Below are 19,569 nucleotides of genomic sequence, written 5' to 3' on the forward strand. Positions count from 1 at the left end.
CAGCTCAAGTTCCTCCACGCCACCCGAGATCAGGCAGCCCGCGAGCTCGGAGGCCACGCTACTTCTAGCGTCACCGCGCGCGTCGCTGCGTATATCACCTGTCTGTCGTGCCGGACGTGTCAGGCGCTTGTCCTTGCTTCATCCAACTCTCGTTAACGGCGCTCACTCGATTTCGCTCCACTGCGCAGCACCCTACTATAACACACTGTCCTTTCAACCATTGCTTCATTGTATCCTTCGTACAGCATTTACAGACGGCTTACCCGCACTACACGCTTACTATGCGGAGAAACGACCTTTCAAGGACAAAATTACATGCGCTCTCGATTGTAGTACGCAAGGCGCACGCGTTACCGACTAAACCTAAATCCGATCCAGGGACGAGCTGCTTCGAAATGAGAGTCTCCGTTGAGCTGCAGAGGCCAAAAGCTCGGGACAGTGACATTACAGATGCTATGCACTGCGAAATGTAAGCGCCGGAAGCCACCCGGGAGAACAGTTAGCTCAGATGCATTGTGGGACACGGAAGACGACGACAAATGCTCAGGCAACGGTTGGGGCCTGCAGACCGCCATGGCTTCAGGGCCACGACGTCCTCGCAATACAAATACAAAAAAGAGAGAATTGCGCACCCACCATTGTCGGTTCAATCAACGAATACGCAGATGCTTCCACTAAACGACAGTTCACTAAAACAATTAACACGTCAATTGACCGAAACTAAATGAAACTTGAGTGCTAGCTCAATACGCGCCTGCTGGCAGCGACAGGTCAAGAGTAATCACGACACAGAATTTCGCAGTTTCTTCAACTGCTTCGGGGATGAGAGCTCGCAGAATGCTCTCCGTGTGCTTGCTGTCGGCAGTAGGGAGCTCGTAACTAGCGTGGACCTCATAGCGGCATCATTAACTTTTACTGAGAAGGTCAGGTTTGCGTTTGTTACCGAATGGGAGCAGCGACAACGCTGACAAGAGTGCTTGCGAATAGCGCTTCCATTCCCGCACACATAGCTCACCATCAATCCGAGGGAGCGAGCGAACTGAAGTTGACACAGGCTTTCTCTTCCTCTCTGGCTTTTCCATATAAGGCGTTAGGAATCGACATTGCCCATTCTTTATGAAGAAATACCTTCATTAGAAGGTAACGTACGTACGTTTTTAGTGCAGACTTTACCCAAATTTCTGTGGTCGTTGGCATGTTAAGGCTGTTTGTTCTCGTTGTTGATGCAGAGTTCAATATTCCCTGAGGAATGCTGTAATAAAAGACTGTCTTCCTAGAAATATAACCAGTTGGCGGATGGTGCTCGTCCTGCCCATGCGTGTTAGGCGTTACTCGGCGTTTTCTACGCCACATTCCCCGGGAGAAGTTCTAGCACGAATGACCAACTCGTGCGCGAGTTCCAACTGCCGTTTGCTCAGAAGAGGACGAAAGCACGCCGCCAGCTACGAGTCACGTGACGGTGTGGGTCTCCACCTGATGTGCGGAACTTTCAAGATTACGGCAGCTCGCGCTCTCGCGCCTGGCGGTGCCCGAGCCTTACCTAAAGAATAGTATGTGTTGGTTACAATGCCTGATCCAACTCATCTATTCAAGAGCAAAATACCAAAAAAGAAACCGCCTGTTTCATGACCTTTACTATTTCCGCGCGCGCGCGCGCGCGTGTGTGTGTGTGTGTGTGTGTGTGTGTGTGTGTGTGCGCGTGCGTGCGTGCGTGCGTGCGTGCGCGTGTGTGCGCGTGCGTGCATGCGTGCGTGCGTGTGTGTGCGCGTGCGTGCGTGTGTGCGCGCGCGCGCCCAAAGTGAGGCTATAGCCCCCAAGTTGAACGCGTCTCGCGGGAAGTTCCGAGATTAGAAATGCACCTCTGAGCGTCAAATAAATCCGTTGCACCGCTTTACAGGCCCTGCTCTTTCAAGATTATAGTTACCGGTTCTAGTTGAGATTTTCTGCGCGGTATATGTTTCCCGGTATACACCGACAAGCGGAGCAGCACGCGCTGCTCGTTGACCCGATCAGAACTACGTCCCACCATCCCAGGGAAACAAACGCATGCGGGATCGTTGTTCGAATCGACCAAAACGCTCTTTTTTAGCCGTCACGCAGATACGCAGAGGCTGTGAATTCACATCGACTGTATCCTCGCCGAACCCCAACGTGCCGGTGCTACACACAAGGGACGTTAATCGACGTGGCAGTAGCACGCCTTTCCCGAACGCGCACCTAAAACCAAGAAGACGAACCCGTTCGTTTTCACCCTCGATGACGGTGTGGACGCTGCGCGGGCGGCACAATTCGACCCCCGGTGCCTTGTTTGCGCTGCGTAGCAGGACGCCGCGGCTACTAAGTCGACGCGACCAGCTCGAATCGACCGAGTATGTCTTCCTTTCTTCTTCTTTTTTTTTTTCGGACTGCTCAAACGATGGGCTGGCGTTTGCACCACACAAACCGGCACGCGCTGAGGCCCCTGGGTGTCGACGCCGACAGGAGTCGAGCAAATGCTTCGAGAATGACGCAAGCGCCGCTGTGGAGCTCATCGCAAAGAGAGATGCCGCGCCCGTAGGACAAATTAAAGAGAAATGCCGGGAGACTCCTTTTGCAAACAATAATCCCGCCTAGAAACAGCCCGAGCCACGTAAGATGAACGCGAGCGAAGAGAAACGGTTCTGCGGAACAACGGCGGCGTAGATATGGAAAGGTGGAGCACCGGGAAAAACGGTACAGGTGCGTGAAAAATGAAATACAGAAAAGAAACAAGGAAAGAAATTGCGTCAGGACAAGCAAAGAAGAGAAAGAGAAAGAGAGAGAGGGTATCCAGGCGGCGAGCGAGATCGAAAACAAAAGGTCGCTAGAAAAAAACACAGACTAAAAAAAAAAAAAAGAGGCAGCTACAGGGTCGCTCGCGGCACTGAAGAGGTTCCTAATCCTCTTAGCATGGCCGTATTTCCCAATAGCGCTCGTCTATATCCCCTTTAGCTTCTCAGAGCCGCCTAATCCGGACTTAAATAAAACATGGGAAGGCCTAATGTAGTCAAGAGATTAGGCCGCGGAGGAAAGGGCGCGCGCGTGCGCGCCCCATACATCCGCTGGCCGGGGGGGGGGAGGGGGGGGAGCGGCCGCCTTGCCTCCACACACTCCTCCTCGCACGCACAACAACGCGCACAAACAGCGGATCCACGGACAAGCCCGGAGGCACGAACCACCACCACCGCCCGTCGACCGCGCAACCCGGGGCATAGCCGCCGTCGCGCCTTTCCTCCTCCTCCTACTACTACTGGCTCGTCGTTTCGTAGCGAGTACCGTTTCAGTGCACCTGCAACCCGCCACCCACCCTCTCCCTAACGCTCCGGCTCAGTCCATAAACTCACCGCCGTTCGTGGTTTAACGAATTAACGGGCCTATACCAGAGCGGCGGACGCCAGTGGCAACAGTCCCGTCGCGTTTCCCCACTGCGAACGGTCGCAGCGTCGAAGTCACTCCTCCGTGTAATTCTTGCGGGACGTTGCTCGGCGGCAAACGCCGGTGCGTGTGCCCACATCGCTGCTCGCGGCGCTGAGAGCAGCGGAACTACACTGCAGCCCCTCGCTCGGCGCTTTCCCGAGCGCCATAGTTAAGCCGAACGTTGACACAACCACCAGTGCGTTGTAGGTCCTTGTCGTTTAACTTCCCGCCGATAAGCTGGAAGTTAAACGCGTATAGCCGGAAGTGAACGCCTATAGCCGGCTAAATCTAACAGCTCTTTCGTGGGCTATGGCGACAGCGCTTGTCCCTTGCAGGTCGAAAGAAAAAAAAAAAACAGACGTAACTGCTGGTAGGCCGTCTTCCGGCTGTCAACTTTGCCGAGAGAGCAACACGTAAACCGTAAAATGCCGCACGGGATGCAAACCCGAATGCAATACACAAGAGGGCAAATCTGGGACAGGGAAAAAAAAATCATTAGCATTAAACACTCGCAAGCACACTGTAAAATTCAAAAGTGAAAAGTGGTGTGAACTTCCCTATAACTCACGCCCTTATAACCTGGAGGAACGGGTGCGAGTTGTAGTGAAGCTTACACCCCTTTAAATTTTTAAGAGTGTAAATTCTTTTACAGTGTATGTGCGTCACGGACGGCAATGACGCAATAGAAAGAAGAGCACGGATCTTTATTAATGCTGCTCGTAATACCCCGCAGCCGAATTTTCACATCGCTACCTGAACTGCATTCAGATAACCTTCTCTTGGGTATCTGCAGAGCTGCTTTTCTTTCTTCTTCCGCCCCCTCCCCTCACCTGCTTTCAGAGCTTCTGCCTATTAGCATGTCAGCAAATATCGGCCGCTTACTAGAGCTTCCCGTAGTGCCGATACTGAAGCGTGCGAAGAAGACTATAGCGCGGCAGGAGCCGGCACAACACAGTGGCTGACAACGAGGCCCGTCATCAGGGCCATCCGCGAAGTGGACCGGGTGTGACGCACGCAGAACGTTCGCACGCGAACTGCAGCACCAACAGCACCACTAGTAGTCATCCGAGCAAACACGAGTGTCGAAACCGGGCCAGAATGACTCGCAACAGTTCTTTCCCTGCAAAGCAATCGGACGATATTAAAAAAAAAAAAAAAATTGGAACGGGCGAGCGCACCTCTCCACAAGCCCCCGTCTGACCTAACGCACACACACACGGCCCATACCGTCCCCTCTGTAAAAAGAAACTCCTGAAGCTACGAAATGCGTTTCGAAAAGAAAGCTCGGATAATGCGAGGAACGAATGACAGCGGCGATGGGAAGCAACAGCATACGCACGCTGACGCCATTACAATTCCGACATCTTGGGTCACGACAGACGACGTGTTACGTTAAAAGCGCACTTGCCGGTTTTGCACCCATCGTTCACAGTACCGCTACGAACAATCCATCAATGCTCCATGTCGGCGGGCTGCCGTCACTCGTCCCACATAAGGTGCTGCCCGCGTTCCATTTAATCACCGGGACTTGGGGCCTCCGAGACGTGCTATCTACCTTCGGTGCTTTGGCTCGGCCGGGGCTCATATCTAAATACACGGGAATGGTTAGAAATCGGTTGTCTCGGCAACCACTGCACCGAATTTAATGAAACTCGTTGCGTTTAAAAGAAAACGTAACAAGATCTAGTGACTGAAGGAAGCGTAATTACGATTTAGGCCATCAATCGATTAATAAGTATAATTGAAAATCGCCAAAATTTTCAACAAAGAACAACGAAGCTATCACGTTTACAAACAACTCTAACTCGGCAACGAAAAATTATATCATAACACCGTGAACTGCACTTAATAATACATCTCAAGCGGACAAAATTGATGTATTATACAATGCTATGAAACATACCATTATTATGTGAGTAGGACATTTACAAAATAATATTAGACAGTGTAACAAATTCGGGTAAGCAGTAAATTACATTTTTTTTTTCTATGACTAGAGTCTACAGAAATGCGATCTTTCTTATTGGTGGAGAGTTCTGAATATGTAAACCTCGTGCTTCGGTTTGTTTACTTTTTCAAACCTTTTGTTAAAAAATTCCCAGGCCCTAAATAAAAATAAAATCCGCTCCCAACAGCCACTAGAACTGAACTCTCTCTCAAATACAACTGATTTCATCGAAAATTCGTGCGCCGATTGTTTCGCATAAATCGTTTCAGCGCTTTACATGCACTTCAATAGGTGGTGGGCCCCGAGCTTTGAAGAGTTTCCTCTCAAGCACTGCCATTTCAGGCACGGTCTTCCTGTGTGGCGCGGTTCGGCGCGTATAACCCGTTAGCTTCGATGCGGGCAACAGATGAAAAGACACGGGACCCACGCAGCACCGCGTACGCGCATAGCAGGATTTGGTTGCCGAGGGTGAACGGAGAGAGTGGCTTGGAATGGCGCGGAAAGGAGGGCGGGTTATCCGCCTTCGCGCGGCGGTGATGGCCGCCCGAGCTTCTGACTCTCGTCTCCCTTCTTTCTCTTCTTTCTTACCTCCACCTCCGAAAGCGGCTTCGCGGGTCGTTCGTGCGCGCACGTTGCCGGCAGTGTTCTTTTTTTTTTTTTTTTCGGCGCTCGCTATCCGCGCGCGCGCGCTTAATCTCGTCACGGTGAAACTCCGCCGCCGCAAGAAGCCGCCGGGTCGGACCAGACCCGGCCCGGGGTGTTCGCCGGCTGCGCGCAGGGTCGACCCGGGGTCGAACAACAGGATCGCGCGACAGGTTTATCCTTCCGCCCCCCTCTCTCTCTCTGCCTCCCTTTTCCCAACCCGCCGCTTGAACTCTCTTCTTCGTCCTTTCCGATCGCACCTTTCTCGGCGGCACCATCATATGCGTAGGAAAAGCCGCAGCTATGCAACGGGTAAAAGGAGGGATGGCGCATCACGGGCAAAAGAAAGGGGGGGGGGGGGGGGGGCGCATCACCAGACTATCCCGTTTCCGTCTTACCCGCACCCTTCTTAAACCTCATCTCAACGCTTGCCTTTTATGGCGGGAGGTGCAGCTAGGAAAACAGGGGACTAAAATCAGGAAAGGAGGGAGGACCGCGCGCATCATCCGACAGTGGAGAGAAGGAAAACGCGAGAGAGGATTAAACGGGCAGAAAGAGAGAGAGAGGATATGGGGAAAGGGGGTTCGGGAGGCGGCGGCAGGCGCGCGCCTCGCAAATCCCGTTAGCCGGGCCCCGGATCCGCGCGGCTCGGCAGCCGAGGCGCGGATTAAAGGCGGCGAAGAGGAGGAAAGAACGGGACGAAGAAGAGGGAGCGAGCAACCCCCCCTCCCTCTCCAAGCGGCCGACGGAGACCGCCACGTGTTTAATATTACTTTTCATCCCTCACACCCTTTCTAACCCTTGCCTCTCTCTAGTCTCGCTTCTGTGGAAACGAAAACGAAGATTCCTCCCGCAGAAGGCAGGGAAACGAAGGGAAACGGCGCCGCGTCCAGGGGGAAAGGAGAAAATCCTCCCCCAGCCTCTGCTGCCATCCTCGTCCCCAAAGCCGCCCGGAGTCGCTTCCCCCCCCCCCCCCCCCCCCCCCACACACACTTCCGCACGTGCTCCTTACGACTATATATCCACATACGCGCGCCGCGCGTGGATTATGTAAACTCTCGTGGGGATGCGAGGTAAAAACAATTTGCTCAGCGAGGAAAGAATTCAGGGGGTGGATTTTCACGCACGGGCTTACACAAGGCTGATGCGCCATTTCAACGGAAGCACACGCTGCATTTTTGTTGTTGTTGGGAAGTGGGTTATTGCCATTTTCTTTTCCTTTCTTTTTCTTCTCTCTCTTTCGTTCTTTGTGTAGCAGGGAAAGGTGGGAAGTCAAAAGCGCGATGCGTTCGTCGTCGCCGCATTAAGCAGGAGACACGCGGTGCGATTCGGCGTCCGATCCGACGTGCGGCGCCGCATGCTCCGGCATGCGGCATACGACGATTCGGGGCACACGGTGCGTGCACCCGAGAGATCGAGCGGCGCGTAAGCTCCGCCCAGATACAGCCTCTGAGCTTGACTTCATATCGACGTCGAGAAACGCAATATAAACAACTCTGCACAACACTGCTTCGCTTTACGCGAACACTGTCAATAAAATTATGCCTCTGCGAGTGACAGAACACTTCACGACGGCGCGTTGTCCACTGACGACTCCGCTGACAGCCAGCGATATCGCCGGTAGGCCTGGCTAGGCGGACGCCGCGGCCGACGGCGTTTACGACCAAACCCGAGCTCGTCGAAGCGCGCTTATTTTTGCCAAAACAATTAACGCTGTACACTTAAGTCGCCCATAATTAAATACAATTGGTTTACTCGACGCAGCCCTTGCGAAGGGCATACGTTCAAGCGAAGCCAGCAGCCTCGCTAGACGGTCGGTGTGCGCTGTTGGCCCGCGAAATGCCCTCGCGTCGCGGCTCCCGATCTCGCCAGTAGCTTAGTGCTAGCGTACTAGGCGCTGCTTTGCATAACAGGCGCACGTTCGAGATAATTTCACTGAACTGGTAACTATTTCGTGTCGTAAACAAACAGCAGCAGGCAAGGAAAAAGAAAAAACACTGCGAGAAACCGGCCAGCCAGCGCCGCCTCCGTGGAGGGACCGTCAGAGAACGTCACATGCCAGCCGCGCTGTCATTGGCTGCGGCCAGACGACGGTGCGGTTGTCGAACGCGTCGGACGATGAAAATCTGCCCGGTTTGTCGCACGCCGGACGTCCGATCCGGCGCTTCGGCACGGCAAAACACCTCGATTCCGGCTGCCGTTCCGGCGCGTCGGAGGCCGGATCGGACACCGAATCGGACCGTGTGTCTCCCGCTTAAGTAGGAGAGTACCCGGGACGTCACGGTGGCTCACCAACTGAGCAGTTTTTGGTGCTGAGCATAAGGTTGCGGGTTCGATACCCGGCCGCATTCCGATGGCGGAGGAATGAAAAAAAAAAAAAGAAAACCTTGGGCGGTCAGCATCATGTGCCCGTCATAGAAATAACTATACAGGCGATCCAGTTTGATTCGCAGCCATACACTATGAAGTCTATGATAGCCCCTCCTGTGTTAGTCTGGGACGTTAGGTCCAATCAATTAATCATTAGAGTAACTAGCTGTAGTTCGCCAATGACAACTGCAGAAAAAAAAAACATGACGCGCGTTTCCTGTCGTTGTCGGTCGTCTTCTACGATCTTATTCGTTTTAAAGGCCAAATTCGGCATTTGTTTTTTTAACCATATTAGGATATCGTCATTTTCAAACGGCACTGACTGTGATGTCAATGATAGGGTGGTAGAATTTGCTTGCAAACTCACGAATTAACTTTAGATAACCAATAAACGAGATACCGAAACCGAGACGGGTAGCTGCTTCGTGTGACGTCCATACGATGAGTCGATGACGTGAGATCCTACACTACCGTAGCGTATAAACAAACGCCTTAAAATACGTGGTGCTAACCCCGTTCAGTCGCCGTTTACTTTTGACCCGCCGCCGCCAAGCTCGACGCATTGTGCTGCGGCAAGACGAAGTTAAGCACCGGTTATCACGTCTGTCAAAACGATGAGTGCGGCCGTCGTGTCGTAGCAAATGGAGCCAGCTTCGTAGCTTCTGGGCGAGGTGACAGTTGGCGGCGGTGTAGCCTTCTGCCGACGTCACAAACACAGGGTGGCCATGCAGAGTCATACATACACTCGTGGGCACGAGTCGGGAAGGCGCAACCGATCTTCGAAATTAATTTTCGGTAAAAACTAATCGACTTTCAGTCACATCATTTGGCACAGGCAATCACAGTGAAAAAGGGAACATACACTCAACATTTTATTAAGGTCCGTGGGTCATCGAAAAATCGCCGGAGTTGCCCTTTAATTTTTTTAGCATCTGCGGTTCTTCCAACGTGCACAGGAATCTCAACAGCGCGTGCGCCTTCGACAATGGTGGTCACAATTAGCTTTGTTTCGCGAGTAATAAGCATAAATTTTCATACGGTACGAATGCCCCGCGGCGCCGCTAAATTCGCGCCGTAGACACATTGCTGCGTCCCTGTATACACCCATCGATAAAAACGAGGTCACGGGTTCGATTTCCGGCCGCAGTGGCCCCATTTCGATGCAAGGGGGGAATGCAAGAACGCTCGCGTACTGTGCATTAGGCGCACGTTGAAGAAACCCCACGTGGTAAATAATTATACCGGAGTCCCCCATGGGGATACGGAGGGCCTCGTAATCGCATGGTGGTTTTGGGGCACGCAAAACGCCGGAACTTCAATCTTAATCTTTTACGCTTCCAGCCTGTGTTCCAGCAGGTTCGCGCGCGTCGTCCGACATATCCGACGGTTCTCGTGTACATGTATACGTTGTTACAGCCCCCACCTTGTGCTGTGCCTTCGCACCCCTTAGAGCTGCAATAAATGAAAAAGAAAATATGTTGGGCAAGCAGAAGCATGGCAGGGCGTTGCGTTTGGGACCCCCACGCGTAGAAAGTATGATTGCTCCGACTCTATATGTGGAACCCGTCGGAACGCCCATCGGAAACTTGGTCATCGGATGCGATTGTTCGTACGACAGATGGTGCGTCGGATCGCGCCCGCAATCACGTACCGCGTCCTTCACCGCCGAACACGTACGCGTCAAAAAAGATGGGCCACTGCTCAGGGCTGGCGAAGAAACCTGGCGGAGGAATTTTGTTGAAAATTTGGTGGACGTCTCGTTGGCGCGAGTAGTCGCACGACTCGCGTTAGCCATGAGCACGTGAAGCAAACAGAACAAAGAAGCAGGAGAAAGCATGTTACCACGTTTAATCGATACGTAGAAATCTTCAGAGAAATGAAACTGAAACAATAAGGCATAACTTGTCGCAGGTGGGGATCAGACGTCCGCATTACGCACGCGGTGCTTCGCAAATTAAGCTATCACGGCGGTCATACCTACGGCCACATTTTCTTAGGTATGTAATTTTGTACAAGATTAACCCCGGAAGTATTAGCGAGTGCAACTCACAGCTACGGTGGCGGATATGGAGCGTCCTTTCAACTACAGCAGTCATGCAGTACGTCAGCTTATAATCAGGCAACTGGCTAATAGACTCTCGCACGCCAATCGAGATTGCCAAATTCGAGGCGCTCGCTATGCAACGAACGAGAAGGAAATAAGAGGAACTGACGGGCCTCGGCTTTACGCACCCGCGTTTAACGTTTCGAACGCTTGCCACACGGTAAACGTGCGACACGGAAAGAAGACAATAGAGAAACGTGCGCAGAGAGAAGGGCGACGCACCTTTGGCGCAGATGGCCTCCGACGGCGAGTAGCCGAGCTTGGTGAGCGCGGTGCGCACCAGGTCGGCGAACAGGGCGGCGCTGGGCACGATCGCGTAGCTGTCCACCTCGACGGACGGCTGCTGGCTGTCCGTCTGCGGGCTCGGCACCCGCTCCACCACGCAGTGCACCGGCAGGGTCTTGCCTGAACGAGAGAGGACGGCACGGTTGCACTGATGAGACGCTGCGCGCGGCGCGCACGAAATACGCACAGGCGCAGCAGCCACCGCAGACCGGCGGAACGGCCACGCTGTCTTTTTATTTATTTATTTATTTATTTATTATTTATTTATTTTTTTAACCGGTCGGTGTGTCTCGGTAGCCACGCATGGCGTTGCACTGCTGAGCACGAGGTCGCGGGTTCGACTCTCGGCCGCGGCAGCCACACTCCGACGAGGACGGAGCGCAAGAAACGCACGCGTGCAGCGTGTGCTTCGGGTGCACGTCAATCAATCAATCAATCAATCAATCAATCAATCAATCAATCAATCAATCAATCAATCAATCAATCAATCAATCAATCGGGAACCTTCGACTACGGCATCCCTCGAAACCTACTGTGTCAGTTTCAACATGCGACGGTTGCGCCACCGTCGTGACGTCACGCTCTAAAGAGTCCGCGTACCGACGTGGAGCGCAGAGAAGTGGGCAGAGAAAAAATAGCTACAGCGCACTGCACGCATCGCCGCCGACAGCTGCCAAGTTCATCTCAAGATGACGAAAAGTGAATGAGCAGGACGGAGGGACGGGGTTACCGACCTGAACGCCACAAAGAGTGCGGAAGAAACAAACTGTCGCCTACGATGACCTCGATTCCGGAGTGACGGCCAGCGAAAAGCCAGCAGAGAGGGAGAGAGAGAAAGAGAGATAAAAACAAACAAAAACGCACGAAAAGGGGAGACAGTGGGAACCAGTCAGCCAGGGAGACGCAACGAGCATTCGGCCAAAACGGCGAGAACAGAAATATAATGATTCGGCAAGAACCGCATATAAAGGTGAGGAGGACTGAGAACTTGTGATCGAGAAGACGAGAGGGTGTGCACCACGCGGTGAATAAGCGGACAGGCGATAACGGAAGAGAAGCAAGAACAACACAGCGCGTCCGAGATAATAATAATAATAATAACATACGGGAGAAAGAATGGCCCTGAGAAGATGCTGCCAACGGAGGGGGGGAGTGGGAAGATCGAATGAGAGGTGAAGAGGGACGCACCAGCCAGCCGGCCCGAGAGAGCATAGCGGATAACGAAGTGCGAAAGGAAGAAGAAAAACGTGCAGATGACGGTAAGCGAGCGAAAATAAGACGAGGGTACCTCCCCGGCTGATCTCGAAAAGAACAGCAGGCAAGAGAGAGAAAGGACATATCGGCTGGAGGAAAAGAAGGAAACAAAACGAGAGAAAAGAAAAAGATAATGAGAGGAATGGGGACATTCCGGCGACGTCCTTGTCCGTCCCCGAGGGATCATCGGGTCCGGGATATGGGAACCGTCGAAGGCGTGGGGGGTTTGGGGAAACCGAACGCGCCGGTGTGCAGCGCGGGCCCGGGCTTTGCTGCGTGGCGGTCGCTCGTGCGTTGTCGACAGGGATCGCGAGTAGGCTGCAGCAGCCGTGATGAGGCGGTGGAAAGAAAGAAAGAAAGAAAGAAAGAAAGAAAGAAAGAAAGAAAGAAAGAAAGAAAGAAAGAGATATCTACAGTAGCCGGTGCATCAATCCGCGGGATCTAGGGCTTTCTTTCTCGTGTGCCGGCCGGAGCTCCCGCCGAAGACGCGGATAATCCGCGACGAGGTCTCTGTGGGAGCGGGCGTCGTGGAAAGAAAAGGAAAACAAGAGCACACTGCAAGCTGGCAGCTATAAGTCAACGCGGCTCCGCAACGTAAGTCAACGAATGAGTAGTCGAAAAACCCTCAGTTCCGATACTATTCCACGAGGGAAAAAAAAGAATGTAGCCTAAACAAAGCTGAACACATTGCTAATGCCCCCTCCCCTCTCCACGCTCCTAACTGCGACTGACTAGTCAATAGCCATAAAGAGACGCAACGTGACAAATTCGAAAGCGAAACAAACTGCAGCTCTATACGGCCAGTGGGGAAGTGAGCGTCATACAATGTTACAGTCACACGTGCCCGCCGGTCAATCGGCTGCCGCTGTCGCCACCAGCTCTTGAACGGTTCCATGACCGCGCATTCCGACGAACTTCGGCGCTCGTACCAGCAATGGAGGGGCGTAAAACCTCGTTATCTTTTACAGCAACGCCAACAAACATCGTTGTCCGCTCCTTCTTCGTGCTGCTCTTCGTCCACGTGAAAGTGTAGCCCCCTGCATGCAAAGGTCCACTGCAATAGTGGGACACGCAAAAGTGCCCAAATTTTGGATTCTGGCTTCAGTCTACGTGCCGAACATCGACACCGATTCCGGCTGCACCATGATGATGATTATTACTATGAGTGAACAACCATTTGAAACGGGGCGGTGTCATGCGCCACCCCGTACATCTGTTTAAACTCACGTGCAACTGTTCGATAAGTTTTCCGGATGGATGGATGTTATGAGCGTCTCCTTTGGAAAGGGGCAGTGGGTTGCGCCACCAAGCTCTTGCTATTATACTGCCTAATGTCCTACCATGGGTAAAAAGGAAAAAAAGAAAAAAAAAAACACAATGAACTCCCACAACCAAATTTTCTGATCCCCTATTGAGAACTTTGCTTTTGTACGTCTCCGTTTATTAACATTTTCCTACTTTTCTTCCACCAATTTTCCGATCGCCTCTTACTTATCTCTATTGGGGACATGTTTACTTTCACCCTACTCTCGCTGAACCCAAGGGCTTCAAGAAGGTCAATGGTGCTTAAATAGACCGCTGGGCAGATGTCTTCACATTCTAAGAAAACATGCTCCATCGTTTCCCTAGCTTTCCACCGCAACAAGTCGCCCCTCTACCGACTCGAAGCATAAGCCGCACGTTCGCGTGTCCCATGTTGACTATACACTGTATGTAAATAGCTATGTCCCACAGCGCATAAGGAATGTGGGGCTTTCTTTTTTATTATTATTTTTATTTCTTAGGAAAGTGAGCGCATGTTTTCTTTTTTCTTCTACGAAGCACACACATATGCTTACACTTCTCATTAAAAGAAGGAAATGTAGAAGGCGGTGAGTTCGGCCCATACTTTCCCAGTTTAAGCGAGGAGTGTTGCGCATGGTTGCCAAATGACTTAATTCGCACCACTCGCGTTTAAACTCCGCTCACGGAGCGCCGAACGCAGAGCAAGAAACAGAAAAAAAATATATGAAAAAGCGTTGGCCGGCACAACAAATACGACAAACAAAAAGATTCTGCAGAAACCAATCAACGATGATTGCCAATGTGACCGAATAGCAGAATACTTCCGAGAGAACTATTCGCGCTATTAAAGGAACGGTCCACTTAACGGCGCGTAGTTGTCTGCAGTGAGGAAGCACTTGTTGTTTCATTGCGTAATTCCGCAGTGTGGCAGAGCCGTTAACCAGCACATAGCGGCAATACACATGTATACAGCGCATGCGCCTCAAAGAGCTCAAATATATATATATATATATATATATATATATATATATATATATATATATATATATATATATATATATATATATAGAGAGAGAGAGAGAGAGAGAGAGGAGATAAGTAAACTTTATTGGAGACGTAATAGTAGTTGGGACCCCGTAAAATGAGCTAGCGAGGAGGCCATGTGGCCTCCACATACTTTGGGGGTACTCCATCCAACTCGCCCCCCCCCCCTCCCTCCCCTCCGCCAACGACGATTCTTCGGCAAGACCCCACGCTCGAGGCCTGGGAGTGTTCTATCATGACGGATGACCCAGAATACGCCAATTCATGCTGACAGAATGAGCTCTAGTAGAATGCGCTCCGCCACTCGGTTTTGAACTAGCAGTCGTCAGTGTTCAACGAACAATACAATTTCCCGGCCGATTTGTTTATTCTGCGTCGTTTATACCGAGTGTATTGCATTACATGCACAATACGTTGCAAGTCATTGTACGCAGCTGCATAGATACGTACTACTGTTGCACTAGTGCCTACAGATTAATAAATTTTCTGTCGTAAATTAAGTCGATTAATTGTGCGAACGCACGCTTTACTTGCGCCAGCGCCTTTATGTACAGGTGGTGAGAGTCCGACCACGAAAGCGCCTGAAAGAAAGCGATACCTCGATATTTCTTACTATTCATTTCTTTTTCGTTAGGTGAAGATCCTAGACATCAATATCCTATAAAAAGCTACTAGCAAGCCTTAGAGTGCCCTAAATTTAACGGAATAGCTTTCCTACGGCCAGTTTCGGCTTCGTCTCCCAAAATGTTACTGTGGTGACGTCATGACGCAGAAGGTGTACTCATGTGGTAAGCAGGACATCGTGATCGTTTGTCACTGTCTCTGGCTCGCTCGGTCGCCTTTTATGCTGCAACTTGTGAGGGTCGTCTTGTAAATCCGTCCGCTATGCTGCCGTAGCAGCATACCAGACCGAGCAAGCCCGAGAGGGTGTCAAAACTTCGCAATGTCCTGCTCCCGCGCGACTGCTTTCTGCGTCATGACATGACATGACACAGTAACCACTTGGAAAAAGGACACCGAAACTGGCTGTGACAAGGCTTTCGTGTTTTATTACTTAGGGGACCCTGTGGCTTGCCAGTATGGTTTTTCTTTTTATAGCTTCGCATGTCCGGGCCGCTCGTGCAGAGGTCCCGGACGTTCACAACTACTCTAAAGAGGATACCCCAGTAAAACTAAGCGCTGTTCGTCCTCTCGAAGAACCAAGACTTTGGGTGGCGCCGAAAGTTTGAGAATAAGACAAGAACGAATTGCTGAGCCGGCAGATCCGTAAAGTGCGCCCGGGGACGGGGGGGGGGGGGGGGGGGGGGGGGGGGCTTCTCGAAAAGGAAGGCGCGCAGACGCAGTCAAAGAAACGCAACGAAGGCCGTGCAACGGTGCGGCGTTCGATCGGCGCCGCATCGATTAGCGGCGGCGCTAATCCGGGCGGCGCTTAGCGCCTCCGCGCGCCCTGCGTTTCGTGTCAGTACAATAAGAGCGCGCTTTTGGCATTTTCCCCCTCTCTCTTCATTCTACAGTCCGCTCCGTCGTCGTCGTTTGAGAAGACGCGAAAGAAATCGCGGAGACGGCGAAAATTACCGCCGTAAGACAAAGCCCCACGTCCGAATCAAAATCGGAATAAGCAGCAGCGGAGATTAAAGGGAAAAAAAAGGGGAAAGAAGAATAAAACCATAGTACCGGCAGAAGAGCACGTTGGATAACACCAGCAGAAGAAAGAAAAATCAAGAGAAGCGATTGTGGGGCCGGCAAGAAAGAAAAGTTAAACGAAGGAGGTCGCGGCGACACACAGCGGAGCGACCAAGAACGCGCTAAGGCGTAGGCGCGCCGCCGACGCATAAACAAGAGAAGGGAAAGAAAGAAAGCTTTTTCCGCACGAAGACGGCGAAGTCGTGCGTCAGCATACGAATATCTCCGGAGCACGAGCTGCGCGCGTGCCCGCGCTCACACCAGTGCGAGAGTGGCGCCGCGCGGCGGCCGTGCCAGAAATAAAAGAGAGAGAGAGGGAGAGAGAAACAAAGCCAGGCGGCGCCGCTCGGTGCCGACTAATCCGGCTCCCGGCAGCGCCTAATCCCAAAGCCCGGGCGCCACGAGAGGAGCGGCGGCGCTCTCGGAAATTTCGTCTCGCGGATTAAAAAGGGGCGAGATCGCGCTTCGGCTCCGCGCCTCCTTTCCCCTCCCGCCTTACTTGATTCTATTTTATCCCTTCAACCCTCCTTTACGGCTCGCCCTCTTAAAGTTCTTTATCCGTCGCAGGAGGAACGCGTGCTGCCTCGTTTCTTTCATAATCCCCATCCTTTTTTTTTTTTATGCGCGCCGAAATAGAGCGTCGACGGGACGTCGCTTAGCGAATCAAGGAGGAAAAAAATGAAGTTAGTATGCACCGGTGCCGTCAGAGGTTCTCCTCGGTGAGCGATTCGGCGCTCCTAGCTATAGCGACGAGAGTTCCATCATTCCGGAGCGCTAGGAGGTGCCCCGGATATATCCTATCATAGCACAGCTTATTTATTTTCCGACGTCTACAAAACGGTGGCGGCCACTTTGGGCAAGGAAGCTGTACGAAACGGCTTGACGGGGATAAGGCGCCACTGGCAGGAGACAAAGACAGCAAGACATACAAACTGTAGTACAAAATCTAGCCCTAGAGGTAAGCAAGACAGGCGACTTGACATCACGAAAGGATATATGCGACGCTACACGAAAAGTGCACTCATATAGTGGCACAGCACAATGCAAGTATAAACCCCATGGAAGCGATCTTGCACGCGACAGCGACAAGCATTGCGATGGAGATGGCTGTCGCGTTCGCTCGTCGCCTACAAGTCGTACTCCACGCGAGCGACGATTTTGAGCGACGTCTCCCCGGTGTTGCCCACATGAGGGTAGCAACTACGCGCCGAATCAAGCGTGACTCGACAGAACCAGCTTCTACCAGACCCAATAGCATTCATCATTAGCCTGGCAACCGTATTTCAGCCCAACAAGTCGACTCGCCTAGGCTTTGCCGCGTTCGCGTAAACGTATACTTATATGACGCTGGACTCCTGAGTACGAGATGACGATCACGACCACCGGTCACCGCGGCTGCCGCATTTCGATATAATGGATACACGATCTATATAACGACGCCCGAGTACCGAGCCTTATAGGACGAACGTTAAAAGACAGGCGAGAGCGCAATGTTAATGAGGCGGCAACTCCCATAGAAACTCCAACTGCTGTTGTTTTCGGACGTCAACATACATACGCAATCAAACATACGCAGTTGTTTCGTCGCTCATTTGAACACGAGCCAAAGCTGGCCAAGGCCGCGCTACAAAACTACGCGGTGCTTCGGCTTCCGCGGGTTCGAGCACTGGACCACGCACAACGTAAGGGAAGATTGCCATCCGCGCGACAGTATAGCTGGATGACACCAAAGAAATGTAGAGCCTCTCAGAAAGAAAACACAGCAGTGGAAGAAAACAGATCCAAAGACACCTAAACCATTGTTATGAGTTGTGAATGGGAAAGCATTAATAGAATTTTTGATTAGGGGCCCCAAAGAGCTTTGAGGGTGTTGTAGCGTTGGGGCACGCAGGAGTGACGAATTTTAGAATCGGGCTTTGCTATGGCTTTGCGCTTGCGAATAGCGACTTGCGCCTGCAGTGCCACTACGCCGTCAAAGTTAATATGAATATTAAAATAAAATATACCGTTTCATGATAAGAGCATTTTGACTTTTCTTTTTTTCGCGTCTAACTACAATTCAGAGGTTATTCTATAAGCAGCAAGCAATTTGTTTCGCTTAGTTTTGAGTAACCAACTTTGCGTGCCTTCACCAGCCAAGTTAAGCCGTGTTAGGCCTACGAGCCATGAAATCGACAATCAAATTAGGAATCAGCGGCGTCTAATAAACCAATCTTCATTACACACGTTAGTTAAGAGAAAGCGATAACCGCATTCACTTCTTCCAGCTTACGAACTTCGCGCGCTACCACGAATCGAGTCCAGTTTGGTGCTATAGGTCAGCCGTCGCTTCGATGGGCTCCGCCATGTTTGCCGACGCAAAGCTTGTGGGGCAGCTCTCGGGGCTCCCGTTAAATCAGCGAAATTGCGTGCCCGACGCAAAACGCAAACGCAGTTCGCGTCTCGCGCATGCGCAGTGGCTTCGACGCTATTTCTTTGAGACTCCGATTGGAGTGCCTATTCTAAAAAATATCTGATGTCCAATTGAACGCCGATGAGCGATCGTTAGAGTCTTGCGTCGCAAGTAATGCACCATAGCAGTATACGTTCTGCCCGAGCCAGCAAGCAGCAGCAGCCTGCGGTGCCGACGCCGCATGCCACCGACGTCCTGCGCGACGAGAGACCGAGGAAGCAGCAGCGGCCACCAAGGTCGGCAGGCACGCGCAGCAGCTGAGCCCAGTGGACGTGAGAGAGAGACACAAACCGCGCTCCGGCTTCCGAGAGCGAGAGTGACGTGGCGTCGCGGCTATGCCCTCTCCCCTCACGCAACACCTGGCGCGCTATCGCAGCAGCAGGTGTTCGTATTCGCCCGCTCTGCTCCGCCGAGGCGCGCTCGTAACGTGGCACCGCAGCCAATGAGAATTTAGGCACCGTTTCGCTGCTACTAACAACGGCCTTTTCGCTCGATGGGTCATTTGATGTCAGCCTTTGTGCATATTGAATATCAATCGGATGCCAACGCCGGCACACGTCGGCGCATAACAAAAAGAGGTTGCAATGTGCCGCGACTACCATCCAATTCGGCCGGGGTAACAAAATGCCGGCCAGCCAAACGTGGTGGTGAATGGCGGCTAAAGTATTTCAGTTTTCGCCACCCTGGAACTAGTGCTTGCACGCAGGCTCCCTACAGTGCTAACGCGCACGTACCAAACAACGCGAACCCCATGTTATACAGCCAACCGATGAAGTGATATAAGTGGCAATCTGTTCGCGGGATAGGGTGATTCGAGATAGAGTGATTCGGTATCAAGTGACCGGCCAGTTTCCAAGCGAAGAGGTAAGCGTTGTTTCGAGTCATTTCGCATCGTAAAGAAAGCCGCCAGAAAACGGCTCGCGCAGCATGCCGTTTCATCGTAGGCTTCACGTCGCGCGTGCTCTTACAACCATTCACCGCAAATCGCTCGCTATTAAAAGCGAAGCTTTCTTTGCGAAACCCTACCGGAATTTTCAGACCGTGGCTGGGTGCTGCTGCCGTTCTGCC

The 19,569-nt window shown here is 52.1% G+C and overlaps 1 protein-coding gene across 1 annotated transcript in view; it reads right to left on the reverse strand.

Annotated features, from left to right (window-relative positions):
- Nucleotides 1–19,569, reverse strand: part of dve (SATB1_N and homeodomain domain-containing protein dve) — a 77,062-nt gene that overhangs the window by 12,902 nt on the left and 44,591 nt on the right. The window contains exon 3 of the mRNA XM_050184774.2: nucleotides 10,722–10,904. Coding sequence (XP_050040731.1) covers nucleotides 10,722–10,904 — 183 coding nt within the window. The remainder of the gene's footprint in view (nucleotides 1–10,721; nucleotides 10,905–19,569) is intronic.

The sequence above is a fragment of the Dermacentor andersoni genome, chromosome 4 (genome assembly GCF_023375885.2).
Source record: "Dermacentor andersoni chromosome 4, qqDerAnde1_hic_scaffold, whole genome shotgun sequence".
Classification (NCBI taxonomy): Eukaryota; Metazoa; Arthropoda; class Arachnida; order Ixodida; family Ixodidae; genus Dermacentor; species Dermacentor andersoni.